Here is a 22,220-nt window from a genome sequence, read left to right on the forward strand (position 1 = left end):
TATCAAGGACAAGAATAAAAACTTTTCAAAAGAATACTGTAAGTCACCGCATGCCCAATAACAATAGGCTGTGAGCGTGCGGGACAATTTTCCAACGCGTTTCAAATGATATACATCCTTCCTCAGGGAAAAGTTTGTACAGTATCAATTTCTACAAAGTATAAAAAAACAACAAAATAAGTAATCAAAAAACAACCAAAGACAAAAGACAAAAAACATGTTGGGCATAGGGAGAGAGGGCTGTCATCCACAAATCCCCCAACATCAGTTGACAGAAAACATGACTCACCCTCTCTTCAAAGGAGATATGCGCCCAAGCATCCGGGGGGTGCACTCCCAAAACCCAAGCAAACAATGTCAGGAAGGGCACCGAAGGTAGAAAGAGCGGTGTTCCCCAATCCTCCAATCCATAGGGGGCGGAATAAGAAAAGATTCCTTTTTCACCAGCATCCAAAAGGACAGCTCCTCTCCTGCTGTATAACTGGAGAGGGAATATATATGTATGTGTATCAGTATCTAAAAATTAGGAAAACATTATGATACTGAAAAAATTAATGGGGTATATAAAAATCCCCAGAGGAAAGAAAGGTGGGTAAATTTGGTTTTAAAAGTCACTCACCAGCCTCAGAGAGGACAAAGATGAAGACCTCTGTCCAACCAGAATGGGAAGCCCCAACCGAATCTTCCGTCACATACAGATGCTCCCACTCCTTCAGGAGCTGGGAGAGGAATGGATGCCAAAATGCCCCCTTGGCGTCCTTAAGTACTTACCTTTGTCCCGGGTCCAGCTGATGGCAACCTCCTCTAATTAAGCCTAATTAGTAAGGTGGGGGAAGGGGGTAGGCGGGTCAACAAACAGACCCAAGACGCCCAAAACGCCAATCCCGTCTCCTATCTCCACCATGTGCGTCACGTCATTCAGACGCGATGCATGCAGTGAGTGGCGACGCATGCGTCCCGCGTCGTATGCGTGCCGCGTCATTCAGACGCGACACACAGTCAGTGGTGATGCATGCGTCACAGTCAGTGAGTGGCGACGCATGCGTCCTACGTTGTATGCATGCCGCATCATTCAGATGCGACACACAGTCAGTGGTGACCCCAGCGTGCCGCGTCACAGGACATTAAAAACTCCGTGATTACAATCCCGGAAGAACCTCCTCATTCAGCCACATCAATGCAGGCGCAGGCATAACAAATGTGCCGCGTCGTAATTGTGCGACAGGTGATACAATAGGGCACTCCATGGTTCTCCATTTAGGTCGTTTTCAGATAGAAACGACATAACAACCATTTTGGTAGAGGGCAAAAGGTCTCCAAAAGAGGGGAGACAAAATGAGGAGACATCCCAAACAAAAAATGAATAAATAAATATAAAAATTAAAAACGGAGAAAAACCCTCACTCTTTGTATGGCATTATAAGAAAATCTTCCATAATCCGGCTATCGAAATACCTGGACTATGTTGACGGCTGGGAAAAGGGGGTCAACATAAAAAGATAGACTAGGGGAGGCTGGAAAGGGGTCTGAAGTCTCTATTTCTATCCTAATCACAAACGAGAAGGAAGGAAAGAGACAGATCTAACTGACCCTGTGAACGGGAACAACAAAAGGGAAATGAAAATTCCCTAAACAATATGAAAAAAAACTCAAAGCTGATGGACAAGCAGAGTATTCAAAATAAGGAACAAAAAACACCACTGCCGGGGGGTTGGAGTGCCCTGATGGATGTAGTGTACATCCCAATGGGCAGGGAAATACAGGATAACCTGTGTTGCGCCCCCCCCCCCCCCCCCCGGCAGTGGATGGAAGAGGAATCAGGGAGCCCAAAATTCCACATCCTGCACCCAACCGAACAATGAGCAAGGGCCAGGAGTCTCAAGCACACCCCTCCAATGAGTGCCCACATGTTTGAAGCAGAAAACACTTGGCTGTTGTATACAAATGCAATTTACAAATATAAAAGCCATTACACTTGAAAATTACCTATCAATAAACAAAATTATATACCGTATTTATCGGCGTATACCGCGCACTTTTTTGCCCTTAAATTCAGGGCAAAATCGTGGGTGCGCGATATACGCCGATACCCACTTCCCGCGCTGAGTTTGAACTACTGCGCCGGAATATACCGAGCACAGTACACTCGTGTATAGTCGGGCAGGCTTGGCTCCTCTCGCAGTCACGTCCTGGACGCACAGGACGTGACCGCGAGAGGAGCCGTGCCTGCCCGACTATACACGAGTGTACTGCGCTCGGTATATGCCGGCGCAGTAGTTCAAACTCAGCACGGGGATCGAGCGGGGAGAACACCGCAGAAGGACGCCGGACCCGACGATGACGCAAGACACCAAAACTGTAAGTACTAAAATGTTTTTTTTTTTACAGGAATGCGGGTCCACTTTAGGGGTGCGCGCTATACGCCGGAGCGCGCAATACCCCGATAAATACGGTAATACGTTTTCCTTGTATAGGAAAAAAAGGAAAAAAAAGGAAAAAATAAAAAATCCTATTTCTAAATCCTAAAGGACTAGATCCAAATCTGGAATGAGGTCTCCTGTCAGATCCACCTCCTTCCCCCACCTTACTAATTAGGCTTAATTAGAGGAGGTTGCCATCAGCTGGACCCGGGACAAAGGTAAGTACTTAAGGACGCCAAGGGGGCATTTTGGCATCCATTCCTCTCCCAGCTCCTGAAGGAGTGGGAGCATCTGTATGTGACGGAAGATTCGGTTGGGGCTTCCCATTCTGGATGGACAGAGGTCTTCATCTTTGTCCTCTCTGAGGCTGGTGAGTGACTTTTAAAACCAAATGTACCCCCTTTTCTTCCCTCTGGGGATTTTTATATACCCCATTAATTTTTTATTATCATAATGTTTTCCTAATTTTTAGATACTGATACACATACATATATATTCCCTCTCCAGTTATACAGCAGGAGAGGAGCTGTCCTTTTGGATGCTGGTGAAAAAGGAATCTTTTCTTATTCTGCCCCCTATGGATTGGAGGATTGGGGAACACCGCTCTTTCTACCTTCGGTGCCCTTCCTGACATTGTTTGCTTGGGTTTTGGGAGTGCACCCCCCGGATGCTTGGGCGCATATCTCCTTTGAAGAGAGGGTGAGTCATGTTTTCTGTCAACTGATGTTGGGGGATTTGTGGATGACAGCCCTCTTTCCCTATGCCTAACATGTTTTTTGTCTTTGGTTGTTTTTTGATTACTTAGAGTCGGTTCACACTAGGGCGACACGACTTCCAGCGCGACTTTCAGAGGCGACTCCGACACGACTTGAGCATGAACCACAGGGCGATCTGGGGCGATTTACAACAGGACTTGAAGTCGTCTCCAGGACAGGAGACTTTCCAGTGGCCAATCAAACAACAATCAGCTCTAGGGGAGGGAGGGGGAGGGAGAGGTTTGCCTGAGAAATGTATGTCATCTTCTTGGAAAGTGAGCTTCAGTTAAGACAGTGATCAGACTTGGATCAGACTTGGAGGCGACTTCCATTGAAATCAATGGGTACAAATCGCCTACAAGTCGGATTGAAGTAGTACAGGAACTTCTTTTGAAGTCGGAGCGACTTGAGTCGTGTGTATTAACACCGCTCCCATTCACTTGCATTGTTTTTCTCGACAGCGCGACTTGGGACGACTTGAGGCGACTTCAAGTCGGATCCCAAGTCACCCCAGTGTGAACCGGCTGTTGTTTTTTATTCTTTGTAGAAATTGATACTGTACAAACTTTTCCCTGAGGAGTGAGTGAGTGAGTGAGTGAAAAACTTATATAGCGCAGCACATGCGAACTGAATCGCCTCTGGGCGCTGTATCCATTCTCTGGGTAAGGAACCCCTTGACCTCAGAAGAGATGGGTTTTAATCCTTCTCCTGAAGGCCAAGTGGTCCAACTCCAATCGGATGGTGGTTGGTAGAGCGTTCCACAGTCGGGGACCCTGGACTGCAAACCTTCGATCTCCTTTGGACTTGTATCTGGCTTTGGGTATCTGAACAAGGTTTTGATTGGTGGATCGCAGAATGCGATTGGGGTTATGAGCTTTTATTTTTTCGCATTAAATATTGGGGGGCGTTTCCTTGAATACACTTATGCATTAGGCAGAGTGCCTTGAAGGAGATTCTGTCTTTTACCGGCAACCAATGAAGGGATCTCAGAGAAGGTGAGATTGATTCCCATGGTTTTTTTGCCGGTCACTAATCGAGCGGCCGTATTTTGAACGACTTGTAGACGAGTGATTTAGAATTTGGGGAGTCCGAGGTAGAGGGCGTTTGCATAGTCAAGTCTGGAATTGATAATTGTTCCCACCACGACTGCTATGTCTTCTTTCGGGATAAAGGGGGTGAGTCTGCGTAGTAGGCGCAGCAGATGGTGGGATCCGCTGACTACTGACGCTATTTGTGCATCCATTGTCATGTAGGTATCGAAAGTGACTCCGAGACTTTTGACTTTGGTGCTAGGGGTGATAGTTTGACCCAGGATTGGAGGGGGGTCCATGTTGTCGTTGGATGATTTTTCCGATTGGCTTGAAACAGGAGAAGTTCTGTTTTTGAACCGTTGAGTTTAAGATAACTCTTTGTCATGCAGTTTTCTATCAAAGTAAGGCATTTCTCTAGACTGAGATGATGATCCTTTTTGTTGCATATGCGAAAATACAGTTGTGTGTCATCCGCATAAGAGTGATAGAGTAACTTCTGGTTGCTGATGATTTCAAAAAGAGGGCGGAGATAAATATTGAACAGAACCAGCGACAAAGGGGATCCCTGAGGGACTCCACATGATACCGTCTGTTTTTCAGAAGTGAAAGGCCCCAGTTTCACTATTTGTGATCGGTTTTCCAAGAAGGAGGAGAACCAAGCTAATACACATTCCGCGACTCTGGCTACTTCTGTTAGCCGAGTCAGTAGTAATCCGTGGTCTACCGTGTCAAAAGCTGCGCTTAGGTCCAACAGTACCAGAAGACCAGATTCTCCTTCGTCTGCTGCCTCAAGGGCGTCATCCCATATTTTGAGCAGTGCTGTTTCTGTTCCGTGACCAGGACGGAAACCCAATTGAAACGGATCGAGTAATTTATGGGTGTCTAAATGATGTTGTAGCTGTTGTACAACTTCTTTCTCCATTACCTTGGAGAAGACATTTAGGCCTGTTATGGGTCGACGTTTTTTTTTGATCTTTTGGGTCGAGGGTGTTTTTTTTTAGGATTGGTTTTATTATACCTTGTTTCAGCAAGATGTATATCATTTGAAACGCGTTGGAAAATTGTCCTACACGCTCACAGCCTATTGTTATTGGGCATGCGGTGACTTACAGTATTCTTTTGAAACGTTTTTATTCTTGTCCTTGATATTTCTGTTTTTTGATATAATTATGTATTGTAATAAATTATAAACTTTTTTTGACCTTGGTTGTCACCTATATTTTGTTGCCTAAAAAATCCCATTCTCACTGAGGTTTTCAGTTTTTCAATTGATTCAAGGGATGATGGCAACCACATGCCACTATACATGAGCTACTTTCTTCGGGGTCACAATAATATTGCATTTTATCTGGTGTGCCAAGGGAGGGTTCGAGCCAATTAAAGGGGGTGAATCAATTGATGAGAGTAGATCCCAAATCTAACCAGCGGCTCCTGAGGGGGTAGCGCTACATATGTGTAATTGGATTATTTACCTGAGTGATGAGAGCAGATACTCCATGTCCTGTGCTGCTGGCTCTGATTACCAAGTACATTTGGTAACGATACTATGTAGGAATTGTAGGGGGCAGATCAGTCGACCTGCAGAAATCTGGGCATCAGTAACCCGGGACACTACACAGGAAATCTGGGGCTCGTGCTCCAGATAGACAGATCTACTGACACCCCTGACTCCCCTTATAGTGTAGAAGACCATTTTCATCAGTCCAAACCGATCGTGTGTGGGCGCCATCGGTTATTTATCCATCAGTTAAAAAAAAAGCCAATTTGTTTTAAATTTAACCGATCCGCGCATGCTCAGAATCAAGTCGACGCATGCTTGGAAGCATTGAACTTCGTTTTTTTCAGCACGTCGGACAAAACCGATGAAAACGCACTGAAGTTCAGTTTCATCAGTCCAAACCGACTGTGTGTGGGCCCCATCGGTCACACACAAACCCGTGCATGCTCAGAATCAAGTCGACGCATGCTTGGAGGCATTGAACTTAATTTTTCTCTGCACGTCGTTGTGTTTTACGTCACCGCTTTGGACTCGATTGGTTTTTGAACTGATGGTGTGTAGGCACATCAGAGCATCAGTCTGCTTCATCGGTTAAGCGATGAAAACGGTCGTTCGGACCATTCTCATCGGATGGACTGATCGTGTGTACGCGGCCTCACTGTACTAATGACTCTGGCTGGGAAGGGGTTAACATCAGGGGCGATCAAAGGGTTAACTGTATCCCTAGGGGGTGCTTTCTAACTGTGGGGGGGGATGGATTCACTAGATGAAAAGAGTGATCCGTGTTCCTGGTTAGCAGAAACAGAAGATCACTCTGTTCATCTCTGACAGAGCAGCGGTCTGCATTGTTTACATCGGCAGAACGCTGTTCTATCCCACAGGGGGAGCGATCGCCTTATTTTTTGGCAGTGCCCCTCCTGAGACTAGACTCTGGATCCGCCACTGGTACAAATATGGTCTTCATGGAAGAGTCATCAGAAGAAAACCTCTTCTACGTCCTCACCACAAAAATCAGCGTTTGAACTTTGCAAATGAACATATAGACAAGCCCGATGCATTTTGGAAACAAGTTCTGTGGACCGATGAGGTTAAAATGGAACTTTTTGGCCGGAATGAGCAAAGGTACGTTTGGAGAAGAAAGGGCACAGAATTTAATGAAAAGAACCTCTGTCCAACTGTGAAGCATGGGGGTGGATCAATCATGCTTTGGGGTTGTATTGCAGCCAGTGGCACAGGGAACATTTCACGAGTAGAAGGAAAAATGGATTCAATAAAATTTCAGCAAATTTTGGATGGTAACTTGATGCCATCTGTGAAAAAGCTGAAGTTAAAGAGAGGATGGCTTCTACAAATGGATAATGATCCTAAACACACCTCAAAATCCACGGGGGATTACATCAAGAGGCGTAAACTGAAGGTTTTGCCATGGCCTTCACAATCTCCTGACCTCAACATAATTGAAAATCTATGGATAGACCTTAACCACTAGCCGACCAGCCGCCGTCATTCTACGGCGGCAGGTCGGCTCTCCTGGGCGAGACCACGTCATTCTACGTCGGCTCTTTGAGCCGCCACTAGGGGCGCGCGCGCGCGCCCCCCGCTCGCCCCCGACTCCCGTGCGTGTGCCCGGCGGGCGCGATCGCCGCTGGGCACACGCGATCGCTCGTTACAGAGCGGGGACCGGGAGCTGTGTGTGTAAACACACAGCTCCCGGTCCTGTCAGGGGGGGAAATGCTGATCTTCTGTTCATACAATGTATGAACAGAAGATCAGTGTTTCCCCTAGTGAGGCCACCCCCCCCACAGTAAGAACACACAAGGGACATACTTAACCCCTTCCCGGCCCCCTAGTGTTAACCCCTTCACTGCCAGTGGCATTTTTATAGTAATCCAATGCATTTTTATAGCACTGATCGCTATAAAAATGCCAATGGTCCCAAAAATGTGTCAAAAGTGTCCGCCATAACGTCGCAGTACCGAAAAAAATCGCTGATCGCCGCCATTACTAGTAAAAAAAATATATTAATAAAAATGACATAAAAATACCCCCTATTTTGTAAATGCTATAACTTTTGCGCAAACCAATCAATAAACGCTTATTGCGATTTTTTTTTACAAAAAATAGGTAGAAGAATACGTATCGGCCTAAACTGAGGAAAAAAAATGTTTTTTTATATATTTTTGGGGGATATTTATTATAGCAAAAAGTAAAAAATATTAATTTTTTTCTAAATTTTCGCTCTATTTTTGTTTATAGCGCAAAAAATAAAAACCGCAGAGGTGATCAAATACCACCAAAAGAAATCTCTATTTGTGGGAAAAAAAGGACGCCAATTTTGTTTGGGAGCCACGTCGCACGACCGCGCAATTGTCTGTTAAAGCGACGCAGTCCCGAATCGCAAAAAGTACTCTGGTCTTTGGGCAGCAATATGGTCCGGGGGTTAAGTGGTTAAAAGAGCAGTGCGTGACAGACAGCCCAGAAATCTCAAAAAACTGGAAGACTTTTGTAAGGAAGAATGGGCAAAGATCCCTCAAACAGGAATTGAAAGACTCTTGACTGGCTACAAAAAGTGTTTACAAGCTGTCAGGGCTGGACTGGAACAAAAATTTGGCCCTGGACTTCATCCAGACTGGCCCACTTTGACAGGTCTCTCCCATGGCGGCCAGACAACTCCCGCACCCGGCCACCCAAGCCCCCTCTCCCCCTTCACTAGCCACTAGTCGTTCTACTTTATTAGAGTAGAATGGCTGGTACTGGTACTCTTATAGGCAGTACCAGTGGGGAAGCTAGACATTATTTCACCCGGGGCAAAGAATCAGTTTGGTGCCCCCCCTTATGGGACAAGATTAGGCAAAAGTGATAAACTCCCAGGCCATAGCTGTTGAGTCAGCTGTCTGTCCCCTCCCCCATACTCCTCTATCGTCGTCCCCTGCTCCTCTGGTCCTCCCCCTGCTTCTTTGTCCCCCCAGGTAAGCGCTGCTGGGAGGGAGAGGAGGTGAGCGCTGCGGGAAGGGAGAGACAGAGGAGTGGAGGGGGCGGCGGTCTGCTGTCACTGAAGCCGGCCCACTGAGCCATCGGCCCACCGGGAAACTCCCTGTAGTCCCAATGGCCAGTCCACCCCTGCAAACTGTGATACTTGCCAAAGGGGGCAGTACAAGAAATTTAACTCTGCAGGGTGCCCAAACTTTTGCAGACGCCATTTTTTTGTTTTCTGTAATTTTGAAAGTGTAAATGATGGAAATAAAACTTTTTTTGACATATTATTATAAGAATGTCTAATCTGTAATTTGATGCCATTTGGAGATTTTTCCATCTTTCCTTGGCTTTGTTATGCACATTAATACAAATTTTTACCTGGGGTGCCCAAACTTTCGATCCCCACTGTATTGTCGGTGTGACAGGAGTCACTTTGGGTGGGGTGCCTGAGAACTCCATTCTGATCTGTACTAGTTGGACTCTCTTTACAGCCAGACTGCAACCTTGTAAAATGTATATATTGTGTGTTGTCTCATGCGGTTGGACTCTTTTGCTAAGATCATTTGGGGTGTGGTTGTATTCCATTGTTTTATTGTCTCTGTCTGCCCTTGATGTGGGGGGGGTTCCTCCAACAGCTCTCCTTGCTGATTGGACAGTTTCCCCTGCCCTGAATTCCAAAGGGGGGGGGGGTGATGGTCCCGAGTGAGATGTCTGTGTCCATGTGTGATAATAAAGCAGTTTGATGTTCACCCTACGCTGTGTTATGGCTGGTGACTGGGTGGGCTAAAAGATCTTGGATCATGTGGTACCGGACAGAGAAAGCATTTACGGTGGACATAGACCTGTTGAGGACAAGAGTTTGTCACAGTCGGATAAAAAAACGACATGATGAGTATGGCTTTGAGAGGACAATCCTAAACAACCCAACAATGTCTTTTAATCAGTTCATAATACAAGTGGTTTGCTTACAGAGAGTCTCAACTTTTGTACAAGACTGAAGGACTGTTGTGAGTTAACTATTAATTCTGTTCCCATTTTGGAACTTGCATAGTTTTTATTGCAATTTCTTCAGCATTGACTCTTATAAAACACATAAAATCCACTTTAACGATGGATTTAATTCTGTTCCGAATTTGTTTGGTTCTCAGACCGTACACAATAGGGTTAATTAGAGGTGGAAGCATCAGGTAGACATTGGCCAACAAGATGTGAATGTGGATTGGGACATCTTTCCCGAGGCGGTAGACCACCGAGGAGACGACAACAGGCACGTAGAGTGAAAGGATGGCACAAATATGAGATGCACATGTACTGAGGGCCTTATACCGGGCTTCTGTTGAGGCCAGTTGGAACACAGCCTGAAGAATGAAGACGTAGGACAAGATGATGAGGATCAGGTCTAGCCCCACAATACCCATGGCCACCACAAGGCCATAGATACTGTTGAAGGTGGTATCAGTGCAGGCCAATCTCACAACAGCCATGTGCTCACAGTAGGAATGGTGGATGACATTGGTAGAGCAGAAGGGTAGTCTTTTTATAAGGAACGGTAATGGAATTGTTAGTGCAACGGCTCTACCGATGGCCAACAGTCCAATGTTGGTAATGAGCAATTTTGTCAATATTGAATTATATCTTAAGGGCTGACAAATGGCAATATATCGATCAAAGGACATGGCTAGGAGTAGCGTAGACTCCATTACAGCAAAGGTATGGAGGAAGAACATTTGTGTGAGACAGGCCTCAAAGTAAATCTCGTGGATGCCGAACCAAAGGATCCCCAACATCTTGGGTGTGGTGGAGTTGAACAGGACCAGGTCAATAGCAGACAACATACAGAGAAAGAAGTACATGGGTTCATGGAGAGTCCGGTCTATCTTGATGATGAAAAGAAGAGTGAAGTTTCCAATAACAGATGTCACATAAACTATGGTGAAGATGAAGGCAATGTAAAAGTAAGAGCGCTCCAGACCCGGGAAGCCTAATAGGATGAAATGGGTTGGAAGCTGGTCTGAAGAGTTGGCTCCAGGCATGTCTTATCTTCAGTACATGGACAAATTCTGGCTTCTGTCACAAAAGGAAAACAATTGATAACTGTATAATTGTACATAGGTTTACATGAACGGCAGAAGAGAAAAGTAAACCCAAATTACCAATGTAGTCTATTCTTCCACCCAAAAAATCCATGTTCTTTTCCCTTATTGCACATAGATCTGTTTCTGGTACCTTATAAAGGTGATATGTTTGTAGTTATATGATAATGAGTAGATTGAGGTTAAGTCAATTAAACTGTCTATAGCTATGTAGCGCCTGGTTATTTCCAAGTACCGGTGCTATTAAAATTTAGAGGGTGATCAGAGTTTTAGTAGACTCTGATCCAAATTGTTATGTTCCAAACAGGGTCTCTGTCTCAGCTTGGCTGTGCTGTGGGCTCATTCTGTTGTTGCTGGGGTGATGTTCCACCCCAAGGCGATAAGTGGCAACAGTGGAGTCGAGACTTGGGTGCTTTTTCCCAGCAGCCAATCAGGAGGAAGTTTCCTTGCTGGGCATGCTGGGAGAGGGTATTTATGGGACAGACACCATTGAGTCTGGGTCTTCTTCTTCCAGTGTGGCACCCACCTTTAGGGTGACCACATCACGGCACCCGGGGTTATGGCCTACCTGGCCGGGGCGTGCGTGCTACGTGGTGTTCCTGGTTCGGGGACCATGTTGGTCCGGAACATTTAAAACAGCGGCAGGGACCCAGTGATCGACTGGGTTCCAATTTTTGAAGATCCCAAGCGGTATCGCTGTTCAGTGGGGAGTCCATCTGCAGAGAGCCAATGAGAGGCTGGCGATCCAAGAGGATTACGACAAACCACCGGGGATCAAGGTAGCCGGACACTGAAGGATTGATACCCTGTCAGTCGGTACCTGGGCGACTATTTGAAGGAGATCCAGGCGCAATTTTTCAAGGAGGATTGTCTCCGTAATTGTAATCAGCGGGGGCCTGTGGCAGAGGTCTCTTCCTGAGTCCATTCCAGGAGGGTATGTGGCAGAGACTTTTCCTCAAGTTCAAGTTCATTCCTGGAGGGTCTGTGGCAGAGACTTTTCCCAGAAAAAGGTTTGAGCGATACTCCGGCTGCCAGGTCAGTGAGAGAGGCCTGTCCGGCTACGCTAAGCCCACTCAGGCAGGAGTGCTGCAGAAAGTGTTACATATGGGAGCAGGACTGTTTCCAAATACCATACGCCTGAATCTGCTGATCTCCTTCTTCCTTCAACTCTATCCTTTCATCACCAGTTTATTGTTTTTACCCGGCTGGGTAATAAAGAGCACAGCAAAAGACACCTGTTGCAGACATTCCTTTACTACGGCTATATGCACCATACACCCCTAGGAATTCGGAGAGCCACGAGGTAAATGTGCCACCCAAAACAAACCAGCAGCTCCTCCGGGGGTAGTGCTACACGTGGGGGCTTGTCCGGGATAGGCTGTTACCTCGAAAAACCTAATTCAGAAGTTTTATTCCGCCATTAATACAAGGAAATGTTGTGGTGTTGGACTGTGCTAGAAAGGAAAAAGTTAACGTCGCTATTGAAGTTTGGGCGCACGTGCAGCGCAGTGACGTGTGCCTACATCGTGTGACAAAAAATAACTCTGAGTGGGAGGAGTTACCCACCCCTGCATGAGACGTAGGTCGAGTTTGGCGCCAAAGGACAGAGTGATTGCCCGCCCACGAGAGAGAGACGTGCAACCATGTCTGTGCCACCGACGCCATTTAAAAGGCTGCGACCTCCGATGTCTGCCCCGGATGTTACCCCGATGTCTGCTACCACTGGAGTCCCCCCTGCCCGATACCGGGATCTGAATGCGGACCCAGGGGAAGTTTGTCTTGTTTTTCAGCGGTAGCGTGGAGGCCCTCAGACTGTCCTGCCCCCGCTGTTTGGAGCTGGCCATCCGGATCCTGCCTTTCGCCTGGTGTAAGAAATGCCGGGACTACCTGTTCCGAGTGGAACCACCAGCTGAGTCTCCCCGTGAGTATCAGGTGGATTGGATCACCGGAACGGTGACCACCGAGGAAGAGGTCCCATGGCCTGAACCCTCCTCCACGCAAGCTGTCGCCGATCCGGAGCTAGAGACTGTCTCTTCTACGCTGACCCTGCCATCAGCTGCTACTCCGATCGTGTCACCGGAGGTAAGCGACAATGAAGACAAAAATTGTGTGTCTACTGTGAAAATGGATGCTGCAACTGAGACTGTGTGTATGACGGTAGTCCCCGACTGGTTCGCCCCTGAAAAGATGGGCCCCGTCAAGGTCTCCCACGGCTGTGGTCGAGACCCACCCGCTATTACACATCACAAGGTCAGTGCTTTTGCTGGAGAACGTGTGGCTGCATTTTGATGCGGCACAGTGGCTGCAAATTATTTATTTTTTTTAAGTTTATTTGAGCCCCCCCAAAAATGTTGAGCACCAGCCGTCACTGCTGGCCAGGTAAAACAGGAGGCTGAAGAAAGGAAGAACAAAAAACTTCCTTTGGTTCCAGCAGTGCAGTTATCTTCAGGAGATGGCAGGGACTGGTGTCTCGCAGGCACATAGTCAGTTGGATGCACGGTCAGTCCAGGTGCAGACAGAGAAATGGTCAGCAAACAGGCAAAGGATTGGTGCAGGCAACAGGCAGAAAAATGGTCAATAAATAGGGTTAGTACAGATGTGGTGGTGATCAGGAACACTGTTTCTGGTTACATTGGTCTGGTGACTCTGGGGCTGATGCGGTGACAATCAGAGACACCGTTGCTGGCTTACATTGGTGTGGTGATACTGCAACTGATGTGGTGGTGATAAGGAACACTGTTCCTGGCATAAACTGGCCTGGTAACACTGGGACTGGTGTGGTGTGATCAGGGACAATATGACTGGTGTGACAGTGATTAGGGACACTGACTGGTGCAGTGGCAATCAGGGATACTGACTGGCAGCACTTGTCTGTTGAAAGTATACAGATGTGTGCTGGGTGGACAGAAATACAAATTCTTTGGCAGGTAAAATAATTATCATATGTGTATGGGATGGACGTAGATTGTCAAGATTGGTGGGGTCCAGTGCTTTAAGTGGGCCAAAAGAGGTGCCGGTACTCTATTAGGCGCCGGTGCTCCCCCCCCCCCTGGTGTGTGTGTGTGTGTGGTAAGGGGGGGGGTACTGGTACAGAGAGGAACTAATATATATATATATATATATATATATATATATATATGTGTGTGTGATGGGGGGGTCTGATGTGCAGGGGGGTACTGGTACAGAGAGGAACGAATGTGTGTGTGTGATGAGGGGGGGGGGGTCTGATGTGCAGGGGGGTATGTGGAGCGGTCCGGTAGAGTGTCACACTGTGTGACACAGTCCACCGGACTGCTCCACATGCCCAGCAAATGCAATACTGTGTACAATTAATTATATCAACTCCACCTGCCCCAGTGCCCATGCCCACTGCCCAGGCTGCGCCAGCAATACTGACATGCGGGGTGTGCCCAGGCAGCACATCCTAATTACTTGTGCTCATTGCTGTCCCTGGCACTCCCTGCTAATTCAGCCATTGATACAAAAGTCCAATTCTTTACACCCACACCCCCCAGTCTGCAGCTATTTAAAAAAAAAAAAGATTCTCTGGTACTAGGCCGCTCCCCCCCAGGCCCCCACTCCCCGTTCCAAGCAATCCGATGCCGCTTGGCTCCTTACCTGCGCAGGGCCACGGTCGGTCGGTGCAATGCTGGTAGGTCTGCTGGCGAGGTGAGGTGACTCCGGACCGGCGGTGGATGGTGGAGCGGGGAGATGTCGGCGGCTGTCGGCTGAGGTGAGGAGGTGAGCCAGACTGAGACTCACTCCCTCCTCGTGACACACATTGCTGCAGCCCCAGGGCGGGCGGGACTCGGAGACTCCAGGTCGCCGCACTGATCGCTCCTCACAGGCGCGCGGAAAGGAGTTGACGTCACCTAACGTGAGGTCAACTCCCTGCCTGCGCCTGCCTGAGCCGTACTCTGCACGCGACCCGCCCCCCTCCACTAGCTGCCCAGCCAATGACATTAGGGAGGAGAGACGGCCAGCTCTCCGCTGCGCTCCGGTACCGGAAACCCACGTACTGGGCGCACGGAGAGGTGCTGGTACTCTCCAGGGCAATTTTCGGAACTGGCGGTACTGAGTACCGCCGCGTTCCGGCCCACTTAAAGCACTGGTGGGGTCCAAGGAAGGCTTTTTAAGTATGGGAGTGACTATTGCATGTTTTAGAGAGTTGGGGATGCCAGAAGAGAGGGAGAGATTAAAGATGTGGGTTAGAGAGTGTAGGATAGTCAGAGGGTGACCGTAGTATTAGGTGGTTAGATGGGCATTAGAAATAAGTTTAGCAACCTTGTCTATAGCAGCAGAGTTGTATAAGGGGAGTATTGATTATACAGTACCTGTTGACATGAGGTGTTAAGTGGGGAAGATATCAGTAAAGTGGAGATTTCATCACAAATTGAATCAATCTTATGTTTGAAGTGATTGGTTATCTCCTGGGCAGTGAGTGAGTTAGTGGGTGGAGAAAGTGGAGGACGAAGTAGAGAGTTAAAGGTAGAGAAGAGTTGATGGGGACTTGATAAGAAGGTATTAATGGGAGAGATAAAATTGGTCTGCTTGGCAGTGTGGAAGCAAGAATTGTATTTTTGGAGGGCAGATTTGTATTGATTGAAATCTTTGTGAGACTTGGTCTTACACCACAGATGCTCAAGAGCGTGGCTATGTTTTTTTAACACTTCTGGTGTCATCTGTTTACCAGGGTTGTAGGGGTCTGATTCTGTGCGTAGTGAGGGGCTAGCTCACCCAGAAGTGGCTAGGTTGGGCTAGGATAGGGGTGAGATTTTGTCATAGAGGTGGTCAGTAGTAGAATAGAGAAGAGAAGGGTTGAAGTGGCCAAGGTTTCTACGGGTGATTGTTTGACAAATGGAGGGAAAGGTAGTGTAAGAGAGGGAGGGAGCGAAACTGATAAGGTGGTGAAAAGGATTGTTGGAGAGGTTACATGGAGTGCATAGGTAGGAGAATACAAGGTCAAGGGTGTTGCCATCAGAGTGAGTAGAAACTTGTACCTATGGCTTCAGGTCAAATGAGGAAGTTAGACTAAGAATTTTAGAAGTTCCAGGAGTGTTCGTATTAACAGGGATGGTAAAGTCACCGAGAATGATTGTGAAGAGAGAAAGTAGGGTAGCCAGGCAGAAAAGCCATCAAGGAAAGTTGATACCGGCCCAGGGGGTGGTAGATCACAGCAAATCTTAAGGAAATTGGAGAAAATAGAAATATACAATGAGCTTCAAATGATGAGAGGAAAATAGAGGGAGGAGAGTGAGGAACCTTGAAGGTGCTCTGTGTGGATAGGAGGATTCCCACTCCACCTCCCTTGCGTCCATTGGATCTGGGGGGGTGAGTCCAGAGAGGGCCGCCATGGGAGAGGGAAGCAGGAGAAGGAGTGTCGGATTCATGAAGTCAGGTTTCGGTGACAGCAAGTAAATGAAAGGAGTTAGTGACAATCAGGTCATGAACAGCGGTGAGTTTGTTACAGATAGAAAGGGTGTTCTAGAGGGCACAGGAGAATGGGAAGCTGGTTTTGGGAATAAGGAATGGAGACTAAATTGCGTAGTTTGCTAATGCTGCCAAAGGGTACAGGGTGATGGCTGCTTTGGGTACAGTTAAATAAGGGAGACCCAGGGTTTGGGAATATATCTCCAGAGGTTAGGAGAAGCAGAAGGGTGAGGGTAATATGAGAGTAGGATTTACAGTCAGGTCCATAAATATTGGGACATCGACACAATTCTAATCTTTTTGGCTCTATACACCACTACAATGGATTTGAAATGAAACAAACATGATGTTATTTAACTGCAGAATTGCAGCTTTAATTTGAGGGTATTTACATCCTAATCAGGTGAACAGTGTAGGAATTAAAACAGTTTGTATATGTGCCTTTCACTTTATAAGGGACCAAAATGAATGGGACAATTGGCTGCTCAGCTGTTCCATGCCCAGGTGTGTGCTATTCCCTCATTATCCCATTTACATGGAGCAGATAAAAGGTCCAGAGTTTATTTCAAGTGTGCTATTTGCATTTGGAATCTGTTGCTGTCAACTCTCAATATGAGATCCAAAGAGCTGTCGTATCAGTGAAGCAAGCCATCATTAGGCTGAACAAACTAAACAAACCCATCAGAGAGATAGCAAAAACATTCGGTGTGGTCAAATCAACTGTTTGGAACATCCTTAAAAAGAAAGAACACACCGGTGAGTTTAGCAACACCAAAAGACCCGGAAGACCACAGAAAACAACTGTGGTAGATGAGCGAAGAATTCTTTACCTGGTGAAGAAAACACCCTTCACAACAGTTGGCCAAATGAAGAACACTCTCCAGGAGGTAGGTGTATGTGTGTCAAAGTCAACATTCAAGAGAAGACTTCATACAGAGGGTTCAGAGGGTTCACCACAAGATGTAAACCATTGGTGAGCCTCAAACAGGAAGGCCAGATTAGAGTTTGCCAAACAACATCTAAAAAAGCCTTCACAGTTCTGGAACAACATCCTATGGACAGATGAGACCAAGATCAACTTGTACCAGAGTGATGGGAAGAGAAGAGTATGGAGAAGGAAAGGAACTGCTCATGATCCAAAGCATACCACCTCATCAGTGAAGCATGGTGGTGGTAGTGTCATGGCGTGGGCATGTATGGCTGCCAATGGAACTGGTTCTCTTGTATTTATTGATGATGTGACTGCTGACAAAAGCAGCATCATGAATTCTAAAGTGTTTCGGGCAATATTATTATCGGCTCCTATTCAGCCAAATGCTTCAGAACTCATTGGACGGCGTTTCACAGTGCAGATGGACAATGACCCGAAACATACTGCGAAAGCAACCAAAGAGTTTTTTAAGGGAAAGAAGTGGAATGTTAAGCAATGGCCAAGTCAATCACCTGACCTGAATCCGATTGAGCATGCATTTCACTTTCTGAAGACAAAACTGAAGGGAAAATGCCCCAAGAACAAGCAGGAACTAAAGACAGTTGCAGTAGAGGCCTGGCAGAGCATCACCAGGGATGAAACCCAGCGTCTGGTGATGTCATCGTGTTCCAGACTTCAGGCTGTAATTGACTGCAAAGGATTTGCAACCAAGTGAAAGTTTGATTTATGATTGTTAATCTGTCCCATTACTTTTGGTCCCTTAAAAAGTGGGAGGCACATATACAAACTGTTGTGATTCCTACACCGTTCACCTGATTTGGATGTAAATAACCTCAAATTAAAGCTGAAAGTCTGCAGTTAAAGCACATCTTGTTCCTTTCATTTCAAATCCATTGTGGTGGTGTATAGAGCCAACAAGATTAGAATTGTGTCGATGTCCCAATATTTACGGACATGACTGTATATGAAGGGACATGCCTCAGCATCCCAGGGGTTTGATTAGCATGTGGGATTAGAATTAGGAGGAGGTGATGAGTGCAGTAATAAGGAATGGGCAGAAGTGAGGGTGATATACACAGATTGTGGGGTGGAGAAGAGGGGTGAAGGAAAGAGAGTTTAAGGCTCAACTGAAAAAAGGAGAGGTACAGAACTCATGTTACTGAGAGAAAGGAGAGCTGAATGGAAAAACCTGCAGTCTGGTGATTTGTAAAGTAGTTTGCTGTAGATGTTCACTTTGTGCAAGAGAAAAACCCTACTTCTTTGGAAGAACCCCAGTATGTGTCCCCTTGGTATGCGTCCCCCTGGTATGTGTCCTCAATAAAGATGCTCTTGTTTTATACTGTGATGGGTGTGGATGGAATTTGCCTAACAATCAATCAGGAGTAAGACCCCTTTCACACTTGTGCAACCTGAAAGTCACATGACTTTGCCACAATTTTTCCCGCAATTTTGCTACCACTTTGACACGATTTTGCTGCAACTTTGACGCGACTTGAAGCAACGCCTGTTAATCTTGAGGTCTATAGACCTCAAGTCGCATCAAAGTCGGACCAAAGTAGTGCAGGGACTACTTTGAAGTCGCACAGATATGAATGGTAATGACTTGTCATGCAGTCCAAAGTCACAGAACAAGTCGCACAAGAGTGAATAATGTGAACAGAGTTATAGGTGGATGGGAATAGCAGGAATATAAATGCAGGTTTACCTGTGAAGAGAGAGAAGAGATGTTCAGATGATCAAGAGTGTAGTGATATCAACATCCGGGTCACGGCACCAATGTAGTGAAGTCATATATATTGGAGTCCGGTAAGATAATTGATATTTAGGTGTTAGTATGATGACTATAAATTATGTTGTTCCGCAGCAAACACACCAGGCTCTCCAGAGAGTGCATTTATTTGACTTCCAATACAGAATAAAGTCCAAATTCCACAGATGATACAAATCCAACAGAGTAATTAAAAGTCCCAGCTCTAGACCTGTGCCATACCCAGAGAATACACAGAGAATATTCTGAGTGACAAAACTCACCTTCAGGATTATATTCCCTATCCACTGAATAGCTGAGCAATTTGATTGGCCATCTTTGATCTACATCCTGTCTTTCAGAGTGACAGATAATGACCCCAACCAAATGTTTCTCATGAATGAATACCCCCTCAAGTCTAATTACCATCAATAAATACTTCCTAACGTATGTAAACAATATAACCTTTGAGGTTAACGGGCCATACTTCACACACACCTAGGTAGTCTTGCATAAGATTAACACATCTGAGGCCCCGTACACACGGCCGAGGAACTCGACGTGCCAAACACATCGAGTTCCTCGGCGAGTTCAGGGATGAAGCCGCCGAGGAGCTTGGCGGGCCGACTTGTCCCATAGAACAACGAGAAAATAGAGAACATGTTCTCTATTTTCTCGACAAATTCCTCGGCGGCTCCATCGGGCCAAAAGTGTACAGACGACAGAGTTTCTCGGCAGAATCCGGCTCTGACCGAGTTTCTCGCTGAATTCTGCCAAGAAACTCGGTCGTGTGTACGGGGCCTAAGGGTCTTCTGTACCTTTGATATGTTAGAATTCAGCTGGCTTGCACAGTTCAACTGAATTCCTGGTCAATACGGTAATGCAATACAATATATTGTGCCATACATACCTACACATATATATTAATATTACAACAAAGAGCAGCTGCAGAAGTGCCACGTATTTAAAGAACCCCACTTCTTTCATGGAACCTCAGTATGCATCCCCTTGGTATGTGTCCCTCTGGTTATTGTGAAGTTAACCAAAGCATACAGACACCACTAAATTTATTCCCATCATCAATGGGTCAAACATCTCTGGACATAAAATAATGAAACTAAAGCAGAATTATTACATACCTGTGTATGATGTATGTACAGTGTGGTGTCTGTGTGGTGTCTGTATGGCGGTATTAGATAGCTGCACCCTCCGCCTCCTGTCCCATGTAGGAAGCTCGCTCACCTGTATCAGATCCCGGAGCAGGCAGTGCTGAGGCCACAATAAGTCTGATGCCGATCTTAGGAAAGTCTTTATAGGTAAGCTGGGACACTTTAATGACACCTTCGGGATTTATAAGGTGACATGAAAGCAAATAATATCTGTCACTGGGGATCTAAAGTCAATCACGTTCTGCATTATGAATTTTCGGAAACATACAATCCTTGTCTTCCCACAAAAAAATAAATATTTCCAAAACAAAACCAGATATTATCCCCCTCTTCCTTATTTAACATTAACCCCTTATCACCTGAGGTCATTGACTTCTAGATACCCAGATGACACTTAGCCATTATTTTCAAATATGCTCACTGAAGAAAGTCAACTGGGATGAGCGACTTATATAAACTAATTGGAGAACCCCAGCAATCCACTCCTGTAATGCAATCAGATATTCTCGGATATCTGCCATTCCATTGACATATTTTTTGGTGAGAACTGTGTTAAATGAACCCAGTGGTAATATTAGATGGAGTATATGTGCCTGCAGGCTATGGTGAATTCCCTGGCTAAGGAAAGTGTGGAAGAGTGGGTTGGTTGACTATCCAGGATGAGAGTTGGTGGTCAGTTCCCTAGCCAGGGGAAGAGTAGGTGGGTTTCCTAGTCAGCTGAAGAGTGGGTGGGTTCCTTGGCCAGGAGAAGAGTGGGTGGGTTCCCTTGCCAGGGGAAGAGTTGGTTGGTTCCCTAGTCAGGTGAAGAGTATGTGGGTTCCCTGACAATGTGAAGAGTTCATTGGCCACCACTTCTTGGCAGGTTTAGTACATTTGGAAAATGTGAAGCCCTCAGGGAGAAGAGATTTCGTTTTTTTTTTTCTGATTGTACCCCTGTGAGGGAGAGACTTCCCATAATGCGTTCCACAGATAATATTGGGTGGGTAAGGATACTTTTAAACAGACATTTGCCTGAAGACAACTTTTTGTACTCCTGTACTTTTTGTGTGCCGTAAAGGTGTATCTGACCTGCTTTTCTGAAGGAATGTGTCCCTCACTATCTGATGCTAAATGTGAAGTTCGCCCCATGGTATTTTGCCATTTCTCTCATAGGGCAACTCCACTTTCATGAGAAAAAAATATAACAAAATTCTAATTTAGCATAAAAAAGTGTAGCAATACCCCCGAAGGAGCTGCTGGTTTGATTTGGGTGGCACATTACCTCTATTTCTCTGCCGTCTAGGGTGCTTGATGAGAGCTGTAAGAAAGTCAATGTCCACACGTTGCGTTCCTTTTTCTCTGCTTTTATTTACCAACGTGGTAAAAGAACAAACAAGAGATTGAAGAGGTGGAAAGGGGTATAGGTGATAGGTTCAGGTATAATAATCAGTCAAAAACACTCTTGCTTCCAGCCATAAAATCTGCGTCGCCACTCTAGCCAGACTGGGTGTTTTGCACCTGGATAGGCCTCTCTCACTAGTCCTAGAAGCCAGGGTGTCACAGGGAACTTTGGTAAAGTCTCTGCCACCGACCTTCCAAAAGTGGAGATACGTTCGGTCCAGAATCCTTTCAACTTAGGATTAAGCACCCGGATCTCTTGATTCTCTTGAGCTAACTCCTTGTTAACTCAGGAGACTGACAGGCGATCTGTACTCAGTCTCTCAGTATCATTGGGTCCTTCAGTGAAGTTCTAGGCCTCTCTTGGGTGTACCAGCCTCGTGCTCGGTGCTCCCCAGAACAAGTGCTTCACCAGAGGGCTTCCTCCCTCCAGGATGGACAGCCCAGGACCACTTGGTGGAGGTAGACCCAGTCTGACTACTGGGCTCACCTGCTGGATCACGACTCCGGACCAAAGTGGCTCCGGAGTCAAGAACTCTTGAACACGCACCCCCGGCCAGGAGGGCCACACACAGGGGTGGTGGGACGACTGCCCAGGACGAACAACGACGACCCAGAACCAATGGCGTCTGTTCCTTAAATACCCATCCCCAGCATGCACAGCAAGGCGATCAACCCCACTGATAGGCTACCGAGAAAGGATAGTCAATCTGCCTGGATCTAACTGCTGCCACCCTTGGCCTGGGGTGGGACCGACACCCCAGACAACAATAGTGGTCACCTGAAGTACAGC

The 22,220-nt window shown here is 46.5% G+C and overlaps 1 protein-coding gene across 1 annotated transcript; it reads right to left on the reverse strand.

Moving 5' to 3' along the window:
- Positions 1 to 9,699: 9,699 nt before the first annotated feature.
- Positions 9,700 to 10,804, reverse strand: LOC120928138 (olfactory receptor 52K2-like). Its single transcript, XM_040339251.1, has one exon. It carries the CDS (start codon positions 10,711 to 10,713, stop codon positions 9,700 to 9,702), a length of 1,014 nt encoding a protein of 337 aa, XP_040195185.1. The 5' UTR covers positions 10,714 to 10,804.
- Positions 10,805 to 22,220: the final 11,416 nt, after the last annotated feature.

Source organism: Rana temporaria, chromosome 2 (assembly GCF_905171775.1).
Source record: "Rana temporaria chromosome 2, aRanTem1.1, whole genome shotgun sequence".
In the NCBI taxonomy this organism is placed as follows: domain Eukaryota; kingdom Metazoa; phylum Chordata; class Amphibia; order Anura; family Ranidae; genus Rana; species Rana temporaria.